The 16,317-nt window shown below is 38.2% G+C and overlaps 1 protein-coding gene across 3 annotated transcripts; it reads right to left on the reverse strand.

Moving 5' to 3' along the window:
- Positions 1 to 402: 402 nt before the first annotated feature.
- Positions 403 to 11,412, reverse strand: LOC112811667 (uncharacterized). 3 transcript variants are annotated; one of them, XM_025855884.2, is made up of 5 exons: positions 11,271 to 11,412; positions 9,654 to 9,692; positions 6,175 to 6,301; positions 5,742 to 5,837; positions 403 to 1,965 (listed from the first exon to the last, which is right to left on the reverse strand). In XM_025855884.2, the coding sequence occupies exons 2-5, from the start codon at positions 9,666 to 9,668 to the stop codon at positions 1,061 to 1,063; spliced, it is 1,143 nt and encodes a 380-aa protein (XP_025711669.1). In that variant the 5' UTR covers positions 9,669 to 9,692; positions 11,271 to 11,412; the 3' UTR covers positions 403 to 1,060. The 3 variants fall into 3 exon arrangements, with proteins under 3 accessions (XP_025711669.1, XP_073758920.1, XP_025711670.1); XM_073902819.1 differs by having other exon boundaries at positions 6,175 to 6,349; XM_025855885.2 differs by lacking the exon at positions 6,175 to 6,301.
- Positions 11,413 to 16,317: the final 4,905 nt, after the last annotated feature.

Raw genomic sequence — 16,317 nt, forward strand, 5'->3', positions numbered from 1 at the left:
GAGCCACCCAGGCGCCCCGGCATAAAGGTTTTTGACATTAGCAAGGACACTGTGCACAGCAATAAAAACTCTAGCCTAAATAATGGTGGTTTGTCCTTTTAAGGGAATATGTGTAACTTACATAATATCACATTCCAGATTCAAGTTGCTAAGCAGAGAAACTTGCTCTTTTCAAATTGATTAATGCTGCCTATGCTGTCACAAGGGCAATTCTAGGCACCCCAGGTGCTAAACCTGTATTGATCTCTTAAAACAAATACAGACCCAAAAACTCACTCCCCAAAAGTTGCAAAGTATGACACCCTACTTATTAAAATCAAATACAGATAGTACCCATGATAGACACTACTTGAGCCACACTCACATCTTATGTAGATACACCAATGAAAAAGAATAGGAATATTTGAAGTGCAAATGTTTTATTTACAAACTTATTTAAATACTTATTCTCAACTGAATACTTACTGTAATACGGAATACAACTGCTGTTCCCTCTCAAATGGTGCCTTGGTTGTTTTGCTGTTTACATACATAGGAAAACATCTTTATAACAAGTTTTATAACTAAAGAGGAGACAGATCAGTAACACTGCCTTACCCATTAAAAGTGCCAGCAAATGGATAAAAATATTACTGAAATTCATATTTCATATTAGACCACATTTTTTCCACTTGTATATTGTTAGGATTCGAAGAAAAAATGATATGTACTTCACTTTAATTGATATAATTTAATGTAATAAACATATTTTATACTCATACTTGTATAATTCTATAATGTTATAAAAATAAAAATCAGAGATAGTGTTTTCACTGATTCCTTGATTAATTTATGCTCACTTTCTAAGCTCTATGCTCTATTACTTATAAATCAATGTTTTCTGTGAACTTTTTCTGTAAAAACTTTATTAATAATCACTTCCAGAACATGATTGGCATTGATTCTTTTTTATGGGAATCTACTCTTCCAAATCCATTTGAATTGGTGGATTTCTCACCATGAATTCTGTTTTAATAAGATTTATCTAGTATTTAAGGCTTTGTCATATTCAACATGAATATTATGTATGAATTTTCTGATGTACGATAAGATTTGACTTCTGGGAAAATGCTTTCCCACACCTATTACATTCATAGGGCTTCTCTCCTGTATGAGTTATCTGATGTCTAAGCAGATGTGACTTCTTGATGAAGGCTTTGCCACATTCGATACACCCATATGGTTTCTCTCCTGTATGAATTCTTTGATGCGTAACAAGCACAGACGTGTTACCAAAAGCTTTGCCACATACAATACATCGGTAGGGTTTCTCTCCTGTATGAAATCTAGAATGTTTATAAAGGGATGAGCTATACCTGAAGGTTTTCCCACATTCCTTACATTCAAACGAGTTCTCAAGTGTATGCGACTTCACATGTTGGGTAAAGGAGGAGTTCCAAGTGAATGACTTCCCGCACTGATGGCATTCATAAGGTTTCTCTCCCGTGTGGAGTCTCTGGTGGACCACCAGTTGTGCTTTATGCATAAACGCTTTCCCACAATCATTGCACACAAAGGGTCTCTCTCCATTATGGATTTTCTGATGAGTTGCAAGGTGAGCCTTCCTGCTGTAGGCTTTCCCACAGTCATTGCATTCAAAGGGTTTTTTTCTTGTATGATTTTTTTCATGTCTAATGAAATGAAATTTCTTTTTGAAGGCTTTCCCACATTCAGTGCATTCATATGAGTTTTCTTCAGTATAACATCTATTATAATTAAGTAAATCTAAAGTAGGTTGCAAACTCTTCCCATATGATTTACATTTATATGATTTTTTTCTTGTAGGATTAAGACTTGTGCTCATGTTATAACCATGGAGTCTCTCCACAGTCAGAATTTTATTGAATGTGAACAAAACTGAATTTAAAAAATTGTCTTTGCTTTCCTGGTGCTTCTCTGATTCATCAACAAGTAGGCAATCAGCTTCTAAAAAGGAGTATATAAAACATGGCTCTGTTAATTTTTTCCATACCAGTTATGGAAAGAAACATTATTTCAAATCTAGTATCTAATTCTGAAACAAATCCTGTACTTGCTTCCCTCCTGAGCTTTAAGAATACAATTGCTGAAGAGGAAATGGGAGCAGATGAATGACAATAATGAGAATAGATGGCTTAACTTGTGACCTATGGAAAGATTGTGAAATAGGCACAAGTTACAGTGAATAGTGTACAAACATCGAGGCCTGGTTGTCTCACATGAAGAGAGCCCACTGAAGAGATCTGACCAATGGATGAGGTGACCCAAAGAACAAGATACTAGGAGCTAAGGGAAGATATCAGAGGAAAAACTAGATCTGGAGGTGGCAGATCTAGAATCCTCACTACTCCAGTCCTAGATTACCCTAATGGGAGGGCTCTCCACTTCCCTCATTCACATCTCTTTTTCCTCTTAGTCACCTGGCACAATGGCAGTTACCTTCAGGAACATTCTTATACTTCCAGTCCTCTAACTCCATCCATATCACAAGTGAGACATGTCTACAGACAGGGCTCTAACTCTGCAACAGCTGGGATTCATTCTCCCATGTACTTGTAAGTCCCGGCACAGATTCTGCCTGCTTGCTATTGCTTTTATTCTGGCTGCATCTCTTTTTTGGGGGGGGGGGTTCTATACATGACCATTTGTCATATTTGTATTTGACAAGTACTGTTTTTACATTTTATTTCAATTTACCTAACAAACTAGTCCCCAGAAAGCTGCTGAAGTCACTTTTCTTTAACCTGAAGTCACATTTTTTTCATTCCTAACCTCAAAACCCTAAAAATCTCCAATCCATTTCTCCATTAAAAAGGGGGGACACCTGGCTGGCTCAGTGAGAGAAGCATGAGGCTCTTGATCTCAAGGTCATGAGTTCAAGCCCCACACGGGGTGCAGAGATTGCTTAAATAAATAAACTTTAAAAAAAAAATAGGGAGAAGGGGTTATATTCCCCATTCCTGAGTTTCCCTCCTTGTGGAATGTTAGTACCACACCCCAACTTCTTGCTCCATGCCTCATTCTTCTCTGTGGAGCTGCCCCGAGTAGTGGGCTATAGCCATTAGTGCGCATTTCTTTATGGGGATTGGGGTTCCTGTCTTCTTTCTTCTCTACTTCAACTAATGGGAAGCAGCATCCTGTGTTACCTCAACTAGTAGGAACCAACTGAAAAATCCAAGGCACTCAGCCTGGTGAACAAAACTATACATTATAATGAATTCACTTATGGTATCTAAGTACACATTCTTCTCGTCCTGAACAAATACCTCTGTTCCAAGAATTCTAGACTCTAAATAACTATAATATTTTACTCATGTCTCTTCCCCACCTTCACATGCCCTACCTCACCCCCTCTCATCCTATCTGGTCCTTAGATATTCTTTAGGGAGGAGCCATTGTTCCATGATCTCAAAAAAAGACTCCTCTAATCTTTGTATACTTTAAACTTTAAGCTCCTTTTCCTCTGAATTCCCAAGATAGTCACCACTGCTCCCCGAAACCATTCATTCCGGCAATTAACTAGAACAAAAACGGCAATGTTATTGTGCATTGAACAAATATTCCACAATCCTAAAACTTTAAAATGTTTTATATGGCTGTTTTGCCTTTCAACTACAATTTACACACATGGAAAATGGTAATGGGCTGTTTTTTGTTTTGGGGTTGTGGTTGTTGTTTTTTTTTTTTTTTTTTTTTTTGGCTTTCTGTGAATCCTTCTCAGGAATCATAAAAAAGCCTCATTGAAAGAATAAGAAACATTCCACAATGCCTGACTTTACAACAGTGAATTAATAAAATGTTCATTAAATATCTGTTGTGTGCTCAGAAATAGTGCAAAAACAAAAAATGGTACAGGGCTTTCTCTTCAGGGCATTATCACAAGAAAACATGCCTTATAAGCCACATTATTAAAAAAAAATCTAAGAGAATATATGTCAAGTTTTCATGATAGAGTCATAGGAGGGCTAGGATGGAGGTTCCAAGAAGGTAGAGATTAATCTAGGCTGGAGTTACCATGAAAGAGGAAAAGACTGAAGTTAGACTTACTAGCATGCTGGGCTTTGTTAGGTAGAGCACATCAGCATCAAAAGAGCTGACGCACAGAAGAAAATCATGTACAAAGTTCACTAAAGAGCCCAACTGCCATGGCATAAGGAAAAGATGGACCATTCCGGGCAAACAAAATGGGATCACATTAAAGAGGGCCTTAAAATCCTTTTAAATATCACAAGTTATGAAGAAATAATTTGTGTTTGTCAAGAGAGTGACAAGGAACATGTAATGATTTGGATACATCTTGCAGGAACATCTAAGATAAGCCAGAAAATAGGATGAAATTGGCAATATAGACTCATGAACAGCCTAGACACCCTATTAGGAGTTAAAATTCACTTGGTTTAGGTCATTAGAAGTTGGGGACCCAGGGGATCTAAAATACACTTAATTTGTGTCTTAATCATTTGAAACATACATCTTTTATAGGCTCTGTGGAAAAAGAAAATTTTATTTTAAATCAGTCTTGGATAAACTAATAGTTAAATCATAGGTAATAAGTCATAAAAGTATGTAAGGACACACTCTTGAGGGAAAAAAGCTAAGTTGCTTACCACAGTGATTTGGAGACTGCAAAGCAGCAGGCCAGCCATTATCCTTTATTATAACGTAAACAGAAAGGTGAAGGTTGAAGAATATTAAATAGTGCTTACTATGAAAAAACTGAGATGAAGGCCAGGTGGGAAAAAGTATGGGAATGAGAAATTGGAGACGTACAGATGCCACAGATAGCACAAAGAAAATCCCATTAGTTCTTCAGAGGGATGAAGTTTCTGAGGGAGTTGTGGTGAGAGGAGTTCTGAAGGTGGACACAAAGGCAGGAAGCAACGGTGGGGAAACAGTAAGTGAGGGTGAGGGCAGATTTGTGAGGAACCAACTCACATGATGTTGGGGAATTTCCAAATAATATCAGTATTACCAAGTGAAGCAGAGAGATGCACTATAAGGTAGATACCCCAAGTCAGCAGTGAGACTAAAGATGAGCAAGATGGGGTACACAGGTGGGGTATATGTTACAAGAAAAGGAAGAGGTTTTTTTTTTGAAAAGGGGAAATAATTAGAAAGCATAATGTTACTAGAAGTTTTGGAATAAAAACAACCAACATATACTGAACACATACTATATACCAACTATTTGAAGGGTTTTACATGCATTAACTCATGTGATCTTTAAAAGAAACCTGAAGTAAGGATTAATATTATCCCTCCTTTATAAAAAAAGTTGTGCTACAAAATAATTAGGTTAGACAGTGACTGGTAGAGTAAGACTTCAAATCCACACAATCTGACTACCTTATGAGAACCAGATGTATGGAAAAGATCTGTGCTCGTGTTGAGGAAAAAAAGAAGAATGAAGATTTTAGGAATTAAGAGAACAAAGCAAGGACCTCCATGGAACAGGCAGTGCAGGGAGCTGGGGCAGAGAGGAGAGGGACCTCCCTCCATACAAAAGCTGAGCAAAGAGAAAGAGTGGCTATGTGAGCAGAGTGAGTGAAGGTGTCATCTGGGGATCTGACGATGTTATGTCAAGTGGACCCAGTCACTTCCAAAGCTGTGTGGCTTTTAAGAAGGGCTTCCTGAAAGAGCTGCTTCAGAGGGACCTGTCCCTCACTGACCAACTGGAATCTCAATTCCAAAGACTCCCATCTACCTGGTTTTCTTTCACTCACCTGGATGGCGCCAACGTGGGTTCACCCCTTCCCTCATCCATGGCTCTTGTCCTTGCTCTGCCTTGAAGATCGCTTTTGTTTTGGTAACTGGGCCCCCTGTTCATGGGAAACAACACAGAACTGGAGACCAAGTGCCAGAGACAAACGACTACCTCGCAATTCAGGTCTGTCTCCTTGAGTCTCAGGGCCTGGAAAGGATGACAAACAGGCTTTGGAACAGAAAAGACCCTTCTCCTCCATTGGGGAGGCAGAAGCATAAACCCTCTATCTGTTTATGCATCACCTCAAAGGGGATTAAGAATCTCTGACCACCAACATTCAGGGCCAAACTCAGGAATGCTTCAGAATGTCCACAGCTTCCACAAATCCTAAAGGCAGGGCGCTAGGAGTATATTCTTAGTTCCCCTGAAGAGTTACCACCCACTGTCCTTACCCACTGAGATGAGGTTTCTAAAGTTCTCCAACATCACATCCCAATACAAGGTTCTCTGCTCACAGTCAAGCAGCTGCCACTCCTCTGGGGTGAAGTCCACAGCCACATCCGGGAATGTCACTGATCCCTGTAACAGCACATTCATCTTCAAACTAAAGTGTGCATCTTCTGGGGACTTGCAAGAGAATCATGGCAATCTTTTATGATCATATCATATTCATTGTTGAGTTTTCAGAAAGTTATATATGATAACTACTGTATGCTTGACTCAGAAATATATTTGTGATAGAAACAAAAATCACATTAAAAATATTCACTAGTGAAAAAAAATATTCACTAGTGTCAGGACAGTTGAATCGGGTAAAGCATAGTCTTTTTAACAAATGGTGTTGGGATAGCTAAATATCCACATGCAAAAGAATGAAGCTGGACCCCCTTCACACACACAAACACCTCACATCATATGCGAAAATGAACTAAAAATGGATCAGAGACCTAAATGCAAGAGCTAAAACTATAAAATTCTTAGAATACATACATAGGAGTAAATCTTTCTGACCTTGGATTGGGCAATGGTTTCTTAGATACAACAGGAAGTGTAAGTGGCCAAAGAAAAAAACAGATAAAATGGAAATCATCAAAATTTAAACTTTGTGCTTCAAAGGACAACATCAAGAAAGTGAAAAGACAACCCACAGAATAGGATAAAATATGTGCAAATCATATACCTTGGTAAGAGACTTGTATCTAGAATATGCAACACAACAGTAAAAAGATAACCCAACTTAAAAATGGGCAAAGGATTTGAACAGATTTTCTCCAAAGACACACATGGTCCAAAAGCACATGAAAAGATGCTCAACATCATTAGTAAATACAAATCAAAACCAAATGAGATACCACTTCACACTCACTAGGATGGTTAAAATCAAAGACAGACAATGACAAGCAGTGACAAGGATGTGGTAAAACTGGAACTCTCATATATTGCTAGAGGGGTTGTAAAATGGTGCAACAACTATGGAAAACAGTTTTACAGTTCCTTGAAATGTAAAACATTGAGTTACCATATGACCCAGCAATTCCTCCTAAGTATATACCCAAGAAAACTGAAAATATATGCCCATATAAAAACCTATACACAAATGTTCACCAAGAAGTATTCATCCAAAAGTAAAAACAATATGAGTATCCATCAGCTGATGAATAGATGGATAAACAAAATGAGGTATATCCATATAATGCAATATTATTTGGCATACATGTAACATTGATGACCCTTGAAAATACTGTGCTAGGTGAAAGAAGCTAGTCAAAAAAAAAAATCACATATTGTATTGTCCTAGTTACATTAAATGTTCAGAAAAGGCAAATCCATAGAAACAGAAAACAAATTAGGGCTGGGAGATGGGAGGAACAGGGAATGACTGCTAATATAGGGTTTCTTTTGAGGTAATGAAAATATTCTAAAGTTAGATAATGGAGCGCATAATTTTAGTGAATAGACTAAAAACCACTGAGTTGTATATACTTTAAATGGGTCAATCTGTAATATTTGAATTATGTCTCAATAAAATTATTTAAAATATTGTTTATATGTCCTTCCTTCATTCACTCAAAAAATGTTTAATAAGGACCTACCATACACTGTACTAGTGATACAAAAAAGAATAAAGGTATTACTGGTCTCAGAGATCTTACAATCTATTAGACACAATAAAGTAAATATATAAATTAGAAGGGCTATAAGGTTAACATGTCAGACTCACATGACCATAATAAAATAGAAAATAAGGACCCTTTTTTACATGATAAAATATACCCTCTCAACCATAAGGCCAAAATCATGTTTAACTAACTTACGTTGAAATTAAAAAGGCATGTAGCTACATGTCTTTCACAAAGAGATAGTTAAGACCATAAAGAACAGGGGTCGGCAAACTACAACCTATACACTGGCCTGCTGTTTTTGTAAATAAAATGTTACTGGAATATTTACACCCATTCATTTACTTCAGCTGCGAAGTCACAGTTGAGTAGTTGCCACAGAGGCCGTGTGGACTTCAAACCTAAAATATTTACTATATGGCCCTTTAAAAAGTTAGGAGACTAGCTAGGGTTTGTCCCATGAATGCATAGATAGTTCAGTATTAAGAAATGTATTAGAAATTATCTAAACTGCTGTATTAAAGAAGACAAAATATATTATTTTATCAACAGGTATTTTAAAAAACATATAAGAAAAAAAGTTTCCAATTTATGAAAACAATCTTAAGCTAAAAATCTTTAACTTGATTAAAACAACAAAAAACAAAAAAACCCCAAATATCTACCAAAATTCAAAAGGAAACAATGAAACACTGGAACCATTCCCATTAAAATTATAACAAAAAAGATACTGGCTAGTAATTACATTGAAAATTATAGTTCCCAGAAGTCCTGTCCATTGCAATAAGACAAGAAAAAAATTGAAGACATACATATGGAGCAGTAAGGAACAAAACTCCATTTGAAGAGTATATGACTGTCTACCTAGAAAATCTAAGAACCAACTAAAAAATTCTTGGACTTAATAAGAGTCCTGTAAGTTGACATAAAGTCAAATAGATAAAAGCATATTTTCCTATACACCAAAATAGCCAATTAGAAAATATAATGAAAAGAGATCCATCCATTCTCAACAGCAATCTAAACCATAAGTAAGAATAAACATTACAAGAAATGTACAAGAATTATAATAAACCTATAAAAATGTAAATAAGGACCTATAAAAAAATGAAAGGAGAATACATTATTGAAAAGTTATGAATTCTCTACAAATCAATCTAAAAGTATACCGCAATCACAATTAGAACACCTAATATATTCCTTTATAGAGCCTGACACACTGATTTTAAAATTCACATGGAAGAGAAAATGCTCAAGAATACCAGAAGACTCTGGGAAAAGGTACAAGATTTACTTATGGTTCCAGAAGAATATTAGAAAGGCTATGTAACTGAACTTACAAATTGAGTTCATATAGTGCTGCTTATTGGCACTATGTTCTCTGCTTACTCTGGGAAACACTCTAAGAAAGTCACGGGAAATGTGACATTATATTTATCACAGGGTTGTTGCTATGAATGTTATTTCTAACATTATCTCTATGAAAACCCATTATAAGATTTTTTTTTCCCAGAGAATTGAATCAGGAATATCTTTACTTATCTGAGGAATTATTTAGCTTCATCATTACAGATAATACCAATACTTTAACTGGTTGGCTATCCATTTTGATTGTATAAAGACTGGGTATACACATGCAGCTCAAATTTATTCCAACTATGTGCAGACCCTGTGACCTGGATATCAACTTATCAATTTTCTAAATTTTCTTTTGGACTTGATCGATCCAATCCACATTTTCCCTGTTTATACATTTCCTTTTTATATGGATTTTTGAGAGATTTAAGTGACTGAATAAATGGATACATTACCTGCAAGTTGATCATTTTCTGCAGCTCTTACACAGAGATCTATGAATATAAAAATGGGAAAAAAGAATAGAAAGGCATGAAAAACTAGGAAGCAATGTAGAAAAGAAAAGAAGCACTATCAGAAAAGAATGACCCACATTGCAGCTTCAGTAAATGTCACCTAGTGGGAGAATGATGATTCTAGGAGATGTCAGAAAAGTCCATATTTTATAAGCACCAAACTCTACTGGTGGTTTTGGTATGAATATATGAAGGTTAGATAAATATGTTGTACACTTCTGTCCTGCTGATCTAATAGCAAGTTGTTAATCTTTGAACCAGTGACATTTTTTCCTCCCAAAATTTATCCTAAGAAAATAAAAATAAATGAATCAAAAGACTAACTAAAAGCCTGGTCTCTGAGATTCGATATCTCTCGAATTCTCTGCTCTGAAGCTGGGATAAGAGAGCTCATATTAGGTTGGGTTTTCTTGAGAAGGCTGGACCCAGGAATTTTTTTTTTTTTTCAAGCTGGAGCACTTTCAGTTTAAACTCTAAATCAATCTCTCTCTCTCTCTCTCCCTCTTTCTCTGGAAAGTCACCATCTCCCATGAGCCTAGTATCGGTTTTTAAAAATTCCAACCAGCAAAGCTGGGGCCATAGAAAGGCTAAAATACGCAAAAGGGACTCACAGCTTTATTTACATAGTGTTCCCTGGAAAATCTGCAGATTCAACAGAGACCCTTTAAAAAAAAAAAAAAGAAGACTACAAATCGAAATTTACTTAGAATTCATTGCTCAAATATTTCAAAAGAAGAATAAATCCAACTCTTTGTTTTTTTCGCAGGATGCTATCTTGCAAAAAAAGAAAAAAATTTGGAGCACAGCATAAGGAATAGTCAATGATACTGTAATAGTCATTTAAGGGGTACAGATGGTAACTACACTTGTGGTGAACATAGTATAATGTATAAACTTGTCAAATCACTAAGTTGTACATCTGAAACTAATGTAACATTGTGTGTCAACTATACTCAAAAGAAGAAGAGGAGGAGGAAGAGGAGAGAAAGAGAAGGAAGATAATTTGGAGAAAACTCATCTGGGTTTGAATCTCAGCTCTTCCACTTTCTAAGCTCAGTCTAAAGCAAATAACCTCTCTCAGCTTCAGTTCATATGCAAAATGGAGAGAACACTTACTTCAGATTATTGTGAAAATACACTAAGAAGAGAACATAGCAGTTTCTCTAGAAATGCTTTCTTCCTAGATCCCTTTGAATGGTTTAATATTACCTTTTGCAGGCTCTGGTAGGGCCAATGATGTTCCTGTAACCAGGAAAGGTGCAGCTTGATGCACATACTCCTACACAGTTATCTCTACCTATAAGAGTAGGAATATGCAAACTGCGCCTGCCCCTGCCCCTGCCCCACCCGGAATCTGGGAATCCACTGAGTGGTAGTCAGACCCTGCTCTTGCTCTCTCTGAACTATTCCGGAATTGGACAGGTCTCACACACCCAAACACGAAATCACCGCACGTGGGGGTTGTGAAGTTTTATCTTCGGTTAGGTAAGCCAATAAACTGGTGTCTGTCTTTCTCCTCTCCCGTCCCTTACGTCCCCAGGCTCCGCAGAGTCATACCTGACTTTCACCGCCACGCTCCCAGCTTTGCCTCTAAAACATCAGGTTACAGAGCTCTCCTAGAGACTCGGGGCGAGACCCGCGCTCCCGATTCACTTGGCACAGGTCGGAAGATTACGGAATACCGGCTGCCGCCCCATTGCGCGTGTGCGGAAGTAACTGACGCCCAGGTTCCCAGGTCCCTCCGCGGTGCAGGCTATTCATAGGGGACTACATTTCCCATAAGGCATGTGGAGCTCGTTTCCGGAAGGCGTCAGAAGCATCGGCCTCTTTGGGGGAAGATTCCTGGGTTGGTATCTCCGGGCCTTCTCTGAGAGACGCGCTGATTTATAAAAAGGAGGTGTATATATCATTTTCGTTAAAAAATATAAAAGACATAAGAATTTTTAAGAACTGGAAAATCTAAATCAGCCGTGTAAAATAATAATCTACCCTTAGTTCAGTTTCTTCTAGCAATGTGCCAGCTTAGGTCCCAACAAAGGAGATGAAGAGGACCGAAGAAAGAAGACTAAGAGATAATGTGTGAGACAGACTTAAAAGTAGGAGAGTTTGGATCTGCAAAATCGAAGGAAGAAAATGTTTCAAGACGTGGAGAGTGATCCACTGTGTTAAATGCTGGTGATAAATAGGATGATAACTAAGAATTGACCATTGGATTTAGCATTGTAGAAGCTGTTGAAACATGCTGTTTTGGTGTAGTTAGAAGTCTGATTAAATCTGGTAAGAATTTGATAAGAGTGGGATGAAAGAATGGGAAGAGAGGAAGTGTAGAAAGCAAGTATAGACAGTACTTTTAAGAAGTTTGGTTTTTTGGGGCGCCTGGGTGGCTCAGTCATTAAGCGTCTGCCTTTGGCTCAGGTCCTGATCCCAGGGTTCTGGGATCCAGCCCCACCTCGGGCTCCCTGCTCTGCGGGAAGCCTGCTTCTCCCTCTCTCACCCCCCACCCCGCTTGTACTCCCTCTCTCGCTGTCTTTCTCTCTGTCTCTCTGTCAAATAAATAAAAATCTTAAAAAAAAAAAAAGTTTGGTTTTTTTTTAAAGGTGAGTAGAAAAAGAAAGCTGTCATTGCATATGGATTTGGGGTCCAGAATTTTTTTTTTAAGCTGGAAGAAATTATAGTATGTATGCCAATTAAAATGATACAGTAAAGGGGGAAATTGAAAATATAGGAGACATGGGACAGTTGCAGGAAGAAAGTTCTTGAGAAAAAGGATGGAATCCAGTAAACATCAGAAGGATCAGTTGTGAGTATGGAACATTCATCTATTGAAATAAAAAGGGAGGCAGAATTTATAGGTACAGATGCAGATAGGCATACAGATTTGGTGGTGGGAGAATGAGGGTGTCCTTTTCCAAGTGCTTCTGAGTGTCCTTTTCTCAATGAAATAGGAAGCTGAAAATGAAGATAGGGAGAAGGTATTGGAGGTTTGAGGAGAGAAAAGAAATACTATATTACATTGATTCTAATACACTTTTCATATTTTAACATCTGCGAAATTGCCTTCATACAAATGTTGGCAAGCCATAGTTTTAACTGGCAGCATTTTTTTTTAGAGTATGAAATATTTATGTATCTTATAGTCAATGGCATCTGAGATTCTAATGATAGTTATTTAGGAATGTGGGAGAGTGAATGGATTAAGGAAATACAGTACTATCGCTCAGCAACAGTAAGAGCCCACTTGATATTAGTAGCCATTGACTTTACTGGTATTTTCAATGTCATAAAAACATATTTTTTATATCTCATCTTTTAAAAACATCCTTTTGGGGCACCTGGGTGGCTTAGTTAAGTGTCTGCCTTTGGCTCCGGTCATGATCTCAGGGTCCTGGGATTGAGCCCCACATTGTGGGGTGGGGTGTCTGCTTCTCCCTCTCCCTCTGACCCTCCACCCCTGCTCATGTGAGCACTCTCTCTCTCTAATAAATATTTTTTTAAAAATTAAAAAAATCTTTTCTTGGGGTGCCTGGGTGCCTCAGTCAGTTAAGTGTCCGACTCTTAATCTTAGCTCAGGTCTTGATCTAGGGTCATGAGTTCAAGCCCGGTATTGGGCTCCATGCAGGGCAGGCATGGAGTCTACTTAAAAAAAAAATCCTTTCTTGATCTGTAGCCCACATGAGCAATTCACCATTTCCTAACTTTCCTTCGTAGAAAAATTCTTAAGAGTTGCTTCTTGTTAACCAAGATGTCCATCGACAGATGAATGGATAAAGAAGATGTGGCATATATACACAATGGAATATTATGCAGCCATAAAAAGGAATGAGATCTTGCCATTTGCAACCACATGGATGGAACTGGAGGGTGTTACGCTGAGTGAAATAAGTCAGTCACAGAAAGACATGTATCATATGACCTTAGTGATATGAGGAATTCTTAATCTCAGGAAACTGAGGGTTGCTGGAGTGGTGGGGGGGTGGGAGGGATGGAATGGCTAGGTGATAGACATTGGGGAGGGCATGTGCTATGGTGAGCGCTGTGAGTTGTGCAAGACTGTTGAATCACAGATCTGTACCTCTGAAACAAATAATGCAATATATGTTAAGACAAAAAAAAAGATAGCAGGAGGGGAGGAATGAAGGGGAGTAAATCGGAGGGGGAGACGAACCATGAGAGACGATGGACTGTGAAAAACAAACTGAGGGTTCTAGAGGGGAGGGGGGTGGGGGGATGGGTTAGCCTGGTGATGGGTATTAAAGAGGGCACGTTCTGTGTGGAGTACTGGGTGTTATGCACAAACAATGAATCATGGAACACTACATCAAAAACTAATGATGTAATGTATAGTGATTAACATAACAATAAAAAAAATTTTTAAAGTTGCTTCTTGTTGCTGCCTACATTTTCTCACCTCCAATTTTCTCTGCAGTCCACTCTAATGGCTTCTTTTTTTTTTTTTAAGATTTATTTATTTATTTGACAGAGAGACACAGCGAGAGAAGGAACACAAGCAGGGAGTGGGAGAGGGAGAAGCAGGCCCCCTGCGGAGCAGGGAGCCCGATGAGGGGCTCGATCCCAGGACCCTGGGGATCATGACCTGAGCCGAAGGCAGATGCTTAACGACTGAGCCACCCAGGCGCCCCCCACTCTAATGGCTTCTTGACTCTATTCTCCTGAAACTGATCTTGTGAAGTTACTAATGAAATTCCAATTCTGTCCTCATTATATTTGACCTCAACATCAATTAACATAATTAAAACACTTCCTTATTTTGGTTTCTAGAACATCTCAAAAAATCTAGTTTCCCCCACTTCACTAAGACTACTTCTGTATTTCCTTTACTAAAACTCTTCCTCTGTTCTACCTCCAAATGTTTGAATACTCAAGGGTTTGATCTTGGGTCTTTTCTTTCTGAAATTTTCCTCTAAATGATCTCATTTGGTCCCATGATTTTAAATACCATTTATGTGATGATGACTAAAAAATATATATCTCCAGTTTTCACTTCTCCCCTGATCAGAAGACCCCTGATTCCTATGCCTACCTGAAATCTCCCCTTAAATACCTAAAAGTCACCTCCAACTTCACATGTCCAAACACATTAATGCCTGCCCCCTCGCATCCCCCAATCTAACACTTCTAGTTCAATAAATACATCACCACCTCATTACTCAAGCAAAAATTTAGGAGCCATCCTTGATTTCTCCTATTTCTTTTCCTTTCTTTCCCTCATTGTATATATGTTCTATGAAAGCACATTATTTTTGTTTTGTGATATTGTGACATAAGAAATATATATTTCTTTTTTAAGATTTTATTTATTTATTTGACAGAGAGAGACACAGTGAGAAAGGGAACACAAGCAGGAGGAGAGGGAGAGGGAGAAGCAGGCTTCCTGCAGAGCAGGGAGCCCGATGCAGGGCTCAATCCCAGGACCCTGGGATCATGACCTGAGCCGAAGGCAGATGCTTAACGACTGAGCCACCCAGACACCCCAAAATATATGTTTCATCTTCATCCCCATTTCTGGCACAAAGCTCCTAAAACTCTTGGAATTTCCTAATGATAATGGTGTCTTTTGTTGTATTAATGAAGTGACTTTTGGACTGTACCTAAGGATGGGGGCTGGCTGCCAGGAGAACCAACCATATGATTAGAGGGTTGGAACTTTCAGTCCCAACTCCCCGACTTCTGGGGAGGGGAGAGAGGCTGGTGGTTGAATCAACTGCCAGTGACCAATAATTTAATCAATCACGCCTATGTAATGAAGTCTCCATAAGAACTCAAAGGATAGGGTTCAGAGACTTTCTGGGTTGGTGAACACATGGAGGTACAGGGAGAGTGATGACCCAGAAAGGGTATGGAAGCTCTTTACCCCTTTCCCATACTTTGTCCTATGCATCTCTTCCATCTGACTGTTCCTGAGTTATATATTCTTTTCTAATGAACTGGTAGTCTAGAAAATAAAGTATTTCTCCAAGTTCTGTGAGCTGCCTGGCAAATTGGTCAAACCCAAGGGAGGGTTGGGTTGTTGTTGGAACCTCCAATCTATAGCCAGTAGGTTGAAAGCACAGGTGACAACATGGACTTGTGATTGGCATCTGAAGTTGGGGTGAGGACCAGGCTTGTAGGACTGAGCTCTTAACCTGTGGGATCTGACACTATCACCAGGTGGTGTCAGAGAATTGTTTGGTTTTGGGGAAAAACCCATACATTGGAATTGATATTGGTAGAATTTTAGTTTTGTTCATGACGGTATCTCCAGAACCTGGCACATAATAGGTGCTAAATAAATATTTGCAATACTGAATAAATGTGTAATTGTCTATAGTTTTATCTCCATAAATGCGTCATGGAATTTGTGTTGTTTCCCAGATATGGGAAAATATGAGTCTGTTTCTGTTCTGCTTTATTTGTTCATTTGTTTTGTTTTTCAGATCCCACATATAAGTGAAATCATATGGTATTTGTCTTTCTCTGATTTCACTTAGCATAATACTGTCTAGGCCCATTCATGTTGTCACAAATGGCAAGATTTCATTATTTTTTATAACTAATATTTCACATTCCATTTTGTGTGTGTGTTTGTATGTGCACACATACACAT

This window comes from Callorhinus ursinus, unplaced genomic scaffold (genome assembly GCF_003265705.2).
Source record: "Callorhinus ursinus isolate GAN/ISIS: 27379988/994484 unplaced genomic scaffold, GSC_fseal_2.0 scaffold18, whole genome shotgun sequence".
Classification (NCBI taxonomy): Eukaryota; Metazoa; Chordata; class Mammalia; order Carnivora; family Otariidae; genus Callorhinus; species Callorhinus ursinus.